The following is a 13,146-nucleotide window of genomic DNA, read 5'->3' on the forward strand; positions in this document are numbered from 1 at the left end:
GTCTAAACAATTTCTGATTAAATTGAAAGTTTCTTAGAGAGACAGCATTGTCTATAACGCAAGATTCTAGAAGCCTACAGTAACTACAGGAAACCCCAAGTACCATACAAAACTAAATAGTGTGTCTAATGACAAAGGGTAATATTATTTTGTATTACAAAATACAACCGTAGATACGTATGTTCGTTACAGATCGTTCACTCGATCCTTCTAGCTAACATCACCTTCTACACCAACATAAGTTAAAACAACAGTCATTTTGCATGCTTGTATTTCAGAGTACATCACAGTCACTGCGTAGCCTACATTGTGACTAACGTTATGATTATGCAATATCATTGACAAAAAAAAAAAAAATCTAATCTAAAATGTAGTTTAAAAAATAAAAACTTAAACAGAAAGCACTGGTTTTGGTTTTGTCAGGGGAAAAAGCAGAGCCTTTGAGTGTTTGTGCTTGCGGTTGCCAGATTTCATTCATTTAAATCCCCCAGTCAGAGCTTTTCTGTAAAAAGAACATATATACTATCCAGTGTTTTACCTAAGCATGTGCAATCTGGCAACCATATGTACGCAAGCTCTCTCTCTCTCGCGCGTGCGAGGATGATCTGAAAACACAAATAAACAAGTAAGCTGCATTTTAGCAATCTCCATTTGAGATGTTCTGCTTAAAGTGTAATTCAGTCGGTCTGTGTTCTGTCAGGACTCACGAGCCGCTTCGCTGAACAACTGAACTGTGTGCTGTGAGCTGCTGAAATAAGCTAATCAGAGCAGACCTCAACATTAATATTTATGACTCTTCCAAATAAGGCAAAAACAGAGCATCCTAGGGACAATTTCTAGGGTTGTAAATGGACCTGTAAAACTGTATCTGGACAATGTTTGCCTTTAAATAAGCCACATACCCTCTATGTAGGTATCAGAGAACAATTTAACATATTGTTTCAACTCATTTTAGGGCACCTTTAACTAAAGACATTAAGGTCACTACAGTGAGTTTTCTCTTGTAAGATACTTAGTTTTGTACAGAGCCTCTAAAGGGACATGGTGATTAGATTTGAATGTTTCCGTGTTCTTGAACTAAGCAACCAAATACATTAATTTGTATGTATAGTTATACTCTGACCTGCACTGCCCTTCGAGATAATTGAAACGTTTTCTGGCTAATATAAGTATGAATTTTATAAGCATACAGTCAAAACCATAAAAGTGTGGAGCCCCTAAGGGGACATGGTGATGGGAAAAGTTATGAGAATTTCAATGCTTTGGCATTCGCTCACAGAATGTTTGGGTTCTCTTGGGAAAGAATTATGTTCCCCCAAGAAACTGCGTTCGCTCGTGAAACATTTCTGTTCGCTTGCATCCTCATGCTTGAAGAAGCGCTGAAATATAGTTTTTCACAGAAGTTTTGTGAGAGAACGTGAAGTTTCTCAGGGGAATAAAATAGTTTTGTGAGAAAACAAATGCATTGAAATAAATCTTTCCTCCCTTCTCATATTTTACCTATCACCATGCCCCTGTGCTTTTGTGGTTTTGACTTTGTGCTAATAAAATTCATACATATATTAGCCAGAAAGCTTATATAAGTGTGTCCAAAGGCCAATGCAGGTCAGAGTAGAAACAAACATATCAATTAATGTATTCGGTTGCTTAGTTCCTGTTGGCAGGTCAAAATAGGGTTTGCAAAGTCAGAAAAAAGAATATTTCTCAGATATCGATTATGTTTTAGGAGTGCGACAGACCCTGTTGGACAAGAGGTTATCTGGGCATTAGGAGCTGGTTGCAGAGACATCATCTCACTACAGGTGGCACCTTTGCATCCATGGTAAGATCGAAATGCACCGTAATTTGTTTCAAAGACAATTGTAGAATTGTGTAAAAGTGGTTCTACATGGCTTGATAGTTTAGATATGATTCACTTTATTGAGAAAGTTTATTTATTAAATTTTTAAGAAAGTTAATTATATCTACTATTTGTATCTGACATAAAAAAAAGTTTAATATCACTCATTTTAAATATGCATTGTCTTTGTGCAGTCAGCAGCCAGCACGCTTCAGTAACAGGTGCTTGCAGACCATTGGCAGATGCTGGCCACACCTGCGAGCTTTGGGCGTGGGCGGGGCTGGCTGTGGCATTCAGGGATTGGCTTCTTTGGGTGAGCGAGAATGTTTAGTTTTTTTTATTCAGCAAGGATATGTTGTATTGTTTTAAGGTGCATTAAATGTGTAATATTGACTGCGAGCAGTTGAACTGGGTACTGCAGTCCAAATTCGAAATAGTGGAGGTCACACAGACCAAAACAAAACAGATATTCAGACAGGAAACGCACATTTCAAAATGTTTTTTTTTTTCAGAGAAACAAGCGCTTGAACATGGGGTGTTTCATACATCTCTGCGCAAACATGTACATGTATAATGCAGCAAATTACATAGAACACCTTTAAAAGTCTGTTCATTATGAATCATTAAAAAAAAGTAACAGTTTCCACACAAATATTAAGCAGGGCAACTCTTTTCACTAATGATAAGAAATGTTTTGCATATTAGAAGGATTTCTGAAGGATCATATGACACTGAGCTTTGCGGTCACATGAATAAATGTAAAAAAAAATGTCTAAAAACAGAATACAGTTATACACAATAATACTGTTTATATAGTATTTTTGGTCAAATAAATGCAGTCTTTGTTAGCCTTGATATATATTATATACAGACTGATATATCTTTAGAGGGAGTTGAAAATCCGTGTTGCAACGACAGCCCCAAAATATCACTGCTCTAGAGGAGATCTTCATGGAGGAATGGGCCAAACTACCAGCAACAGTGTGTAAAAAACTTGTGGTGACTTACAGAGAATGTTTGACCTCTGTCATTGCCAACAAAGGGTATATTACAAAGTATTGAGATTAACTTTTGTTATTGACCAAATACTTATTTTCCATCATAATTTTCAAATAAAATCTTTAAAATCAGGTAATGTGTTTCTTGTTTCTTATTCTGTCTCTCATAGTTGAAGTGTACACATGATGGAAAATTACAAGCCTCTCTCATCTTTTTAAGTGAGAGAACTTGCACAATTGGTGGCTGACTAACTTTTTTGCCCCACTACGCACACGCACACAAGGCGACATCACTCACTCAACCCTTTTATATATCTAGTATAGACAAGAACTTGTTATTCACATTGAAAACTGGGACAAAGAGACACCGTTAATGACACTTTTAACATGCTTCTGGAGGCATATTCTACTATAAATAAATGTTTCGAAGAAGGAAAGAGCTATTTTCTGTTATGCTTTGTTTTTTAACCTACTTTACTGTACCATTTCATTAGATAGAATATAATGGATTTGACCTTTCGAAATCCCAACGATTCATCTGAGCTTCAAATAGAGCACTTAGAGAGAATGAACCAGGAAGATAAACATTTTTTAATTGTTTTTTTTTACATGTTTTTCTCAATCCACCTTTCAGTTATTTTGTTCTAGTCCAGTTCAAAATAACAAAGCACAGTAAACACATCATGAAACGTGCACTATATTAGGCGGCATGGTCTTCTCTTCCTGTGCCCACCTAAATATAGTCTCTTTTTTATTTTTAGGATGAATGGAATATTAATTTTTGGGCGAACTATTCCTTTAACACCATCAGTAATGCAGTCGTCTAGCAGTGTGGCAAAATATATTCTTTGTTGCATTCTCCACAAAGACTGTAATGACCCTCTTTGTGTGTATATACCTTCAGCAAGGAACTGCATGAGGCTGCAGGTGCTTGAGTTGGATCACGTCAGTGAAATAAATCAGGAAGTGGCTGCTGAGATGTGCCGAGAGGGACTGAAGGGTCTGGAGATGCTGGTGCTCACCTCAACTCCTGTTACTCCTAAAGCCCTGCTTCACTTCAATAGTGAGTCTACATTCCCAGATTTAGATTCTGATTCATTATTATTGTTTAGAATTTTATTGAACAATAATTATATTTGTGCATGGTTACATTTAGACCAAGTGGCAACCAAACAGAAGCCTGATGTCAAAAGAAGAGCTATTAAATCATGCTTTATTAAAATAAATTATTCCATGTAATAATTGGTAAACTAGGTAAACTCAGCCTGATCTGCAGACGATTTGATTTTGCCCTGCAGCTCAGTCTGGAACATCTGTACATTCATTTCTATCCTGATTCTGTTACACTTTAGCGGGAACCAATCACAGACTGGCTTATCCACCTGGCACGCTATTGGCGGGTTTAACGCGATTGACAGATTGAGAAGCGATGGGTCGTTGCCCGTTGATCACGCCTCTTGTGGTCTGATTGGTTGAAGGACCATCCAATTGCGTACAGAGTCATTTGAATTATGCCCGTTGATCATGCCTCTTGTGCAGAAAATACAGAGCAGACTCCCCAGACCAATATTGAGTCTTAAATTGAGCTTGGTCTGGTGATAGCCAGAGAACTCTTTTCCATGAGCCCACTCTGCTCTGATTGGTCAGATGGCCCAGTCTATGATTTGTCGACGGCTTACAGCGCATGTCAGAAAATAAATGCTCATCATCCTATATCTGAGTTTCAGCTCCGGAGCTTCCTCAGCGCTTGATACACTGCGATATGAACTTTTCACTTAGAGATTCCGGAAAATACACTGATAATGTGTTCTGAGATTTGTCCCGGAATCGTTTGATTTTGGTTCATTCACACTGCCAGTGATTTTCTTGCGTGCGTAAACACTTCCCGTAAAGACACATGAATGGTAAATGGACTGCATTTATATAGCGCTATCAATAGACCACGCTTGTCCAAAGCGCTTTACATTTTTGCCTCACATTTACCCATTCATACACCGACGGCGATGTCAACCATGTAAGGCACCATCCAGCTCGTCAGGATTTGTCAGCAGCTGGGGTTGGGTGTCTTGCTCAAGGACACCTCGAAACTTGGTCAGGTGGAACCGGGGATCGAACCACCAACCTTTCGGTTTGTAGACAACCTTCATGAACCACTGAGCCACTGCCGCCCCTTAGCCACTGCCGCCCCTTATATGTGCCGCCCACATGACATCAGGATGTGACGTGTAAGGTCTCCGCAGTGTTTCAACTTTGCTTATGATCTATCAATAGACCACGCTTGTGCATTTAAAAAAATCTGATTCGATCATAAACTAGCGCATTGTGTATAGTTTTACTAAACTGGCGAACGATCCCTATGACACGCCCTTTATGGCATTGATCCTGCCGTTTGTTCTGAAAAATATCTTCTCAACTTGTCGACACCACTGACCAAATTCTTCCAGGCCTCGGCTACAACTATATTATTTGAGGTCAGGTTAAAGTTCGTAGGCAGCCAGTGAAGACCATTGACTAGCATTATGAAAATGTGTTTCATTGTTACATAGGTATGTAACAGTATTTGTTGTACACCTTGATCGCTAAAACTTTGCAGACCTTTTACATTCACCGTTATATTACACACCACATGAAAAGTAATATATTCGAAAAAGCATAATAGATGCACTTAAATGAACTCAAGATGCTAATGAATAATCTAGTATATTAAATGAATTTCAAATTATACTTATAAAGTGTTAACAAAGTTGTAGAATATCTGTGTGATATGTTAGTATCTTTAGATTTGGAGCTATGAATGGCACGATATACTCCTACACTTCCTATAAAATGACCCTCTGTCCTAGCTCCCTTACTCACTCCCTGCTCCGCTCTCTTCACAGGTGTGTGTCGTAACCTGAAGTCTATTGTAGTGCAAATCGGTATAGAAGATTACTTTGAAGACCCCAACAGCCCAGAGGCCAGAAAACTCTTTGACGAAATGGTGAACAAGCTGCAGGTATGGAATCATCAAAAATTTGACCCATCCATCTGCCAGACTAAAATTACCAGCAAAAGCTGTTCAGTAGTAATTTAGTCTTGGGCCGTGGGGTGTCCTGTGTCTGAGACGGCGTTAAAGATGAGTAAGTGAAAGCAGAAGAACCTCTCACAGCTGCCGTGTTGAGGAACCATGAGTCAAATGCAAGTGATTCATCTCATCCATTTGCTTGCTTTGAGGATGCAGGAAGCTGCCTCTTCTCTGTTCTGACTCTAGATAAGCTGAGAGGAAGTGGAAGTGGGGTTACACCCACCCACATGTTTAAGTTACTTGTAGGATATCTTACACAAGCTGTGCCGAAATGGGCTGCTTTAGATGACAGAGTGCATTGCTCATCGTATAACTTTTTTATAAGAGGCTCAAAAATATTTTGTGCTTGTTCAGAAACTGCCCACAGTTTATTTTCACCTAAAGCAGCAATGCTCTGTGCTGGATTAAATGCGATGCGTGTACATATGGCATTATTTTTTACCAGCTGAGAACTCACCGAGAGCTCATAAAATGTTCAAAACATTCAAAACAGTACCAGGATTTCCTCCGTTGTATGCAGAGATGAAGATCTGCTGCCAAATAGATGGAAGTTCCGTCGTCTGTACCAACAAATGGGCAACACAGGTCCTTTGATGAGAAGAACCAGGTTTTTTGTGTGTTTTTTCTAGCATTTTCGAAACATGCTCGTCAGACCAAATATTAATGAGGCACTTTACCTCCTCATTGCTCTACGTTTACCCTCTAATGTTAACGTTAATCATTCGTACGTTAATCATTCGATACACCGATCTTTCCGCGATCCCAAATCAGCTGACTTGTAGCGTCGCATTTTCTGACATTACATCCTGTTTTTGGTTCGTTTACATGTCTTTGGTCCATGTTGCGTTCCTATATCAATCGAACCGCACCAGAGTTCGCTTGGAAGCGGACCGAGACCCATCTTTTTAGTGGTCTCGGTCCGCTTGTTTGGTGCGCACCAGGGTTCACATGGCAACGTTCAAATATGTTCAAATGAACCGCACTAACCGAGCAATCGCCCATATGGAGCAAACGCACCAAAAGAGTACTTCTCAAAGAATTTTAGCACTAATACCAATTCCTAAATCTGTGAAAAGTTAGGAACCTTAAGGAGGACTCCTAAGTTACTAAGATATAGAGCCCCACTCTATACAATAGAGCATTTGGGATGTGGTGGAACGGGAGCTTCGTGCCCTGGATGTGCATCCCACAAATCTCCATCAACTGCAAGGTTGCTATCGTATCAATATTGGCCAACATTTCTAAAGAATGCTTTCAGCACCTTGTTGAATCAATGCCACGTAGAATTAAGGGAGTTCTGAAGGCGAAAGGGGTTTAAACACAGTATTAGTATGGTGTTCCTAATAATCCTTTAGGTTAGTGTATACTTGTATGTGTGTGTGTGTATGTACGCAAAAAATTATTCAGACACCACACATCATTTTTTTGCTAGTGGTTTCAGAACACTATAGTTATTACTATAGCAAAATAAAGGAAACTGTGACGACATATACCCAAAGATTCTTCATTCAGTGGACTACCAGTAAAATTCAGACACTTTGACTTGACCGTTTTGCTGCAGTGTATTATCTTTCATTGCTAATCTTTTACTCCAACGACTGAACATAATGAATCATTACTCGGTCATTGACTTAACTTGGCATTATCTAATTGTGTACTTTAATTTTACAGCTGACAGCTGATTGGTTGATTGTAATCCATTATGTACCTTTCTATCAAAGTTATCTGACATTATCAAGATCAATTTGTTCTGACACAGTTTAACTCTGAGTTCATGTCATGTTAATTACCATTTTCTAAACTATATATAGCGAACTGATAAAGTGAGAAAATGTTGAAGGTGTCTGAATAAATTTTGGTTTGACTGTATGTCTCCTCTCGAGCTGATTAAATAGACAGTTTGAACATGCTCCTCCTTGAATTCCTGAATTCTGCAATCTTTCAAGAGGCTGACAATTAGCTGAACATATACTTATTTAATTAGAGACACTTAGCCTACATTTTAAAATCTGTATTTGAATATGGCAACATGATTCCTAGCTCTACAATATTTCTATGATTAAATCACTGATCACATCATCCATAGCAACGAGGTCAACTCGACCCTTTCTCTTAGCTTAAAACTTCTCTGTATTCCTTAGTAAAAGTTGGTCTCAGCAGCTTTGTTAATAGATTTTAGGAGGAAACTCTTACTTAAGGGGCCTGAATACGGGACCTGAATACGGTCCCAGATTTATATCATCTCAGTGATTTGGCTCTTCCATGTGGTTTGTTCATTATTTTAAAAAAATACTCTTTGATAACATCACAGGATCAGTTGAACACCTCAAAATACAAGCTCAGATTATTATTAGGATCCAGACGTATTTTTAAAATCTCAAATTATGTAACTTTGACGCCTCATTGCTAATTTGACTTCTTTTTATCCAAAGATACTTACAAATTAGAAACAAAAGAAGCAGTTTATCACAAACCTCAATAAAATTGAAATAGAATAGTACATTTAGCCGACACTTTCGTCATCAGTTTCCGAATGTCTTTTAAATTCCAGTTCAGTTTCTGCATGTAGACTGAATTTGAATTGATGTAGCAACAGAATATGGAATTGTAATTTGAATTGAAATGTAACAATGCACTATGGGTCTTTGACCTCTTTACTCTTGATATACTATTACAGAATAGCATAGGTCTTAAACTTTATTTCGATTTTTCAAGTTTAAGTATTTAATCTAATGTTTGTATTTTATTTTAGCATTATTTGCATTTACAAATAAATTCCATCGGACAGAATGCAATGATTGAACAAAAAATGTATGGTCCTACGTCTTTCACAGATGATATGTATACACTTAAAGGAACTAAATGTAAGAAATGTATTTCAATTAATCATAAAAAATGGCCCTGATATGTCACTAGACATTAAGAAATCATGTTCATTTCAAATATTTATACCACTGACAACAGTAGTCCGGCCAGGATATTGTCATTTAAAAGTAGTTTTTGCAGTCCTCAACTGATGTTGATGTTGTCATGTTGTGTTTTGGCCTGAAGCTCCGCTTTCACCTATCGACCAATCACGAAGTCAGTAGTGTTTCGGGATCTGGGTTGCCAGTCCTGCTCTAGTTACCACAGCTGCAGATACAAACGTTCCTGCTGGATCCTGCAGCCTATCTGGCAACCTCGAGTCAGGGGGAGGGGGAGAGGGGATACACCTGGAGAACCAGTTTTGGCCACAATCTTAAATCTTAAATCTTCCTTTAACTAAGTGATTGCTATCAGAATGTGAAGAGACTTTGAAACAAACATAAAGTGTGCCGCCAAATCAGATCTCACTATTGTGTTCTTGCAACAGAGGCCAGCTAGTAGTTGCTGTGCGAGTAAACCTCACTATGCTTACCTCAAGCGATTGACGTTAGAATTTGCAGCCTTTAGCCAAATTGTTAGAGCGTCTGACTCTCATGCCGTTGGACCCGGGTTCAAGTCCTGCTTGGAGCAGTCAGTTTGAGCAGAAGGGGTTGGTGCCATGACCCGGATGGGAGTGAGGTTTAAGGGGGTGAGTGTAACAGAGGCCAGATAGTTGTTGCTTTGCGATTTAAACCTCACTCTTCTGACCTCAAGAGACGTTCTAGTGACTGACACTAGAGATTGCAGCCTTTAGCCTCCTTGCTAGAGCATCTGACTCTCATGCCGGTGGACCCGGGTTCGAGTCCTGCTTGGAGCAGTCAGTTTGAGCAGGAGGGGTTACATTGGTGCCGTGACCCGGATGGGAGTGAGGTTTAAGGGAGTGAGTGTAACAGAGGCCAGCTAGTTGTTGCTTTGCGATTTAAACCTCACTCTTCTGAGCTAGAGCATCTGACTCTTATGCCGTCGGACCCGGTTTCGAGCCCCGCTTGGAGCTGGCGGTTCGAACAGGAAAGGGGTTACATTGGTGGTGTGACCCAGATGGGATTGAGGTTTAAGGGGGTGAGTGTAACAGAGGCCAGCTAGTAGTTACCGTGCGAGTAAACCTCACTCCTCTGACCTCAAGAGACTCAAGCGACAAGAAGAAATTCTATAAGTGCAGTTCATTTCCCTTTTTGTTATACATTTCCAACATGCACCCATATACATATGTCATTCATATTTCCAGAAATATAACACCTGTTTATTCACATCCTCTCTGCCATCTTCTCTCAGGCACTCAAGAAAAGACCTGGTTTCTCCAAAATCCTCCATGTGAAGGCAGACGGCTTATGCTAACTCTGCTATGTTGAGGCCAGAGCCACATGAAGGTTCACCGAATATTTCAACCTGATCGAGTAATTCTCTCCTTGATGAAACGAGGAAGAATCAAACACTTCAGCTTCAGTTTGAACTCTAAACACCAGTCTACCACACCAAGACGGGCGCATCTGTTAGCTCTGACATGACGCAACCAAATAGAGGAGATTGTAAAGATAATACGTAACAAACTTTATGAGAAGGCATGATTACTTGCCTTGGATCCCATTCCAAACAGACCCAACTGCAAACAAGTTACGATTACTGACTAAGGATTTTTCTCCTAAATGCCAAACGCGCTGACTTTAATAAGATCTCAGAGAACATGACAACTCTCTTTAGAGCACAGAGCTGCAGGAGGGAACGGTCTCATATTCCAGATACAATCAATGTGAAATCCAAACAGCACAAATTTTAAAATGCACATGGGTAAGTTATTCATTTGGGAGTATGTGTTTGTGTGATCAGCTCGATTGCTTCCCCAACGTACAGCAAAAGAGTTCATTAGTCGTCTGGATGCTTCGGCCAGCCAAATTACTTGGACAGTTTCAACATAACATATTCACCAGCTTCAAACATGGCTTACTGAGATCCTTCTTTAGGGGATGATGTGTCTCCATAGAAACTACTATTACTTGCAGCTATCTTGTGTCCATAAGCACGAGTTCAAACCGAATGAAGAAGCCAATTTCCAAGAAGCCAAGAAGCTGCCTCATTCGTGTCAGACCCTCCAGTCTTTTAGCGGAATTTCCATGACCAGGGTCTTTCTGGCAGGACAGTTTCTCATCGCTGGATCTGTTTCAGATGCCTTCTCCATAATGTGCCATCCATAGCTTCGACATTTTGCTTTCAAGGTTGAATTTTGGCCATTTCCAATGTGCCATTAGTGAATCAGTGGGGCATAAAAGGTTTTAAGTAATACCCTAAAAGGTGTGCACTTATCTAAAGGGAATTTAAGGGTAAATTTAAGGAATTTAAGGGAAAGAGACAAGCTCATGGTGCTGTCACCCCAATCTACGCCTACCGTTTGACCTCAGATCTCAACATCTCCATCTCTTCCATCACTTACCGTTCAAACTTCTGAAGAAATTTGATGGAACTCAGGCTGGTGGCGCTGAACAGATCACTTCCCCATCTGCTCCGCTGATTTCAGATGGTACTCTCCATGTTCTAAAGGTAGAATTCGGAGATTCCGAGTTCTGAATGTACACACTGCACAATTGAATATAGGTGTGAAAAATACATGCAGGTTCTTCCAAGAATCTGTAGGAACTGCACTTCGGAAATGTGGGTTAGGTTTTGGCATTGGTTCCTTGGATTTTTAAAACGTAAAAGTATGATAAAAAACAGCCATATTAGGCTGGTGCAGTCAGACCAGAAATTGAAAAAATGAGATTGAATTAAATATTCATAGCCTTGTTTTGTCAAGGCCAGCATTAGTTTGTTTTCAAAGAGAAACGTTTTTTCCTGTCATGTTTTTGGTGCACTTTTGAGTAGATCGCATGACATGTCAGGTTTGCTTTCTGTTGGAATATCACTCCATGGTTAGGAAAGTCTGGAAATGAATGTTAAAGCACTTAAATGGTTTTAGCTAGAAGTCAATCATACAAAGAAAATAGAATACGCCATTCTCATCATGTTTCTTTAAAATAACATGCTGATGCAATAATACTGATGCAAGTAATGGTCTCGACCGCTCTCGGTGCTGTACGACTTACCCATCAGGCATTTCTGCTTCCCGTGGGCTAAAATCACACGGTCTAAACGGTCTACTCTAAGTGCTTTAGTCAAGCCGAGCACTTCTATAGTGCAACGTTCTACTTCCTGTCTTAAAACACATTCAATTGGCACGAGAGGAGTATTCACATGATCTGCCTGAGGTTACTTCAGGATGGCTCTTCAAAATGAAGCAATGTGGACCAGAATAGAAACTGCAAGACCATCTTCAAGAAAGAAGGTGGAAAAGGGCAACTTTACCCACAACCCCACACAATGACTTTTCGAGTGTGCTGGCACTCTTGTCTTCTGAAGACTAAAAAAAAAAAAAACTGTATGTATATGTTGTTTCTATTGGAAAGGAATCACAAAACGGTGTACATATTTGAAATGTAACCAAGAAAGAGTGTTTAACGGGAATCCGCCTGGAAAGGGTGTCCCGGAGTTCAAAGGTATTGAATTTGCAGTATGCTGTGTATGATAGATGCTTTATATTGAATGTGTATCAGAGTCCTATAGAGATGGAAATATAATTTAAACACAGAGTACAGTTTATTTCAACTATTTATTTCTATAAAAAAGAGATGTCTATGATGATGGCATGTTTGTGCTAGAGCATTATATATCATGTTGCCTTTTCAACTGTTCTGCTGTAGATGTTATTAGATTATTAGATATGAGTGCTCTGCTTGCTGCCTTTCATTTTAAGACTGAGCAACCGTTGCACCATTATTATGATAAAAAAGGTAACTGCTAATGTTTAGTATTAAGCTGTTGATGTTCTATTTTGTTTAACGTCGAGCCTTTTTAAAGAATCTGACTATGTAATGCACTTTTTTTTAATCAGATGATGGTTGCTTTCGTATAATTCATGTGCAATTCCTCTTTTCCTAAGCTTTGCACCGGAAGACTATCAGCTTTCCATTCATCGCGTGATCGGTCCGTTCAATAGTTTTAGTGACTTTTTATGAAACCCTTGCAGTGGTCTTATTTAATGCATAGCATTAACCTGCAATATAAAAATTAAATAGTATATATATATATATATATATATATATATATATATATATATATATATATATATATATATATATATATATATAATTGCTTGGTCATGTAAAAACATTCAATCATGTTTTTATTTGTAATTGATTTGCTTTGATTTCAATAAGTGATAAAAGTGATGATGTGCCGGGTTAATAGTGTGAGCAATTTGAATTTGACATTTTATTGAAAAGATTTCTGAACTATGTGACCAACCCAAAACT

General features: G+C 38.9%; 1 protein-coding gene across 1 annotated transcript in view; it reads left to right on the forward strand.

Annotated features, from left to right (window-relative positions):
• The window catches only part of fbxo41 (F-box protein 41), a 70,442-nt gene extending 57,527 nt beyond the window's left edge, over positions 1-12,915 (forward strand). The window contains exons 9-13 of the mRNA XM_067441151.1: positions 1,727-1,822; positions 2,035-2,153; positions 3,743-3,901; positions 5,718-5,833; positions 10,079-12,915. Coding sequence (XP_067297252.1) covers positions 1,727-1,822; positions 2,035-2,153; positions 3,743-3,901; positions 5,718-5,833; positions 10,079-10,141 — 553 coding nt within the window. The 3' untranslated portion in view covers positions 10,142-12,915. The remainder of the gene's footprint in view (positions 1-1,726; positions 1,823-2,034; positions 2,154-3,742; positions 3,902-5,717; positions 5,834-10,078) is intronic.
• The last annotated feature ends 231 nt before the right edge of the window (positions 12,916-13,146 follow it).

This window comes from Pseudorasbora parva, chromosome 4, assembly GCF_024679245.1.
Source record: "Pseudorasbora parva isolate DD20220531a chromosome 4, ASM2467924v1, whole genome shotgun sequence".
Classification (NCBI taxonomy): Eukaryota; Metazoa; Chordata; class Actinopteri; order Cypriniformes; family Gobionidae; genus Pseudorasbora; species Pseudorasbora parva.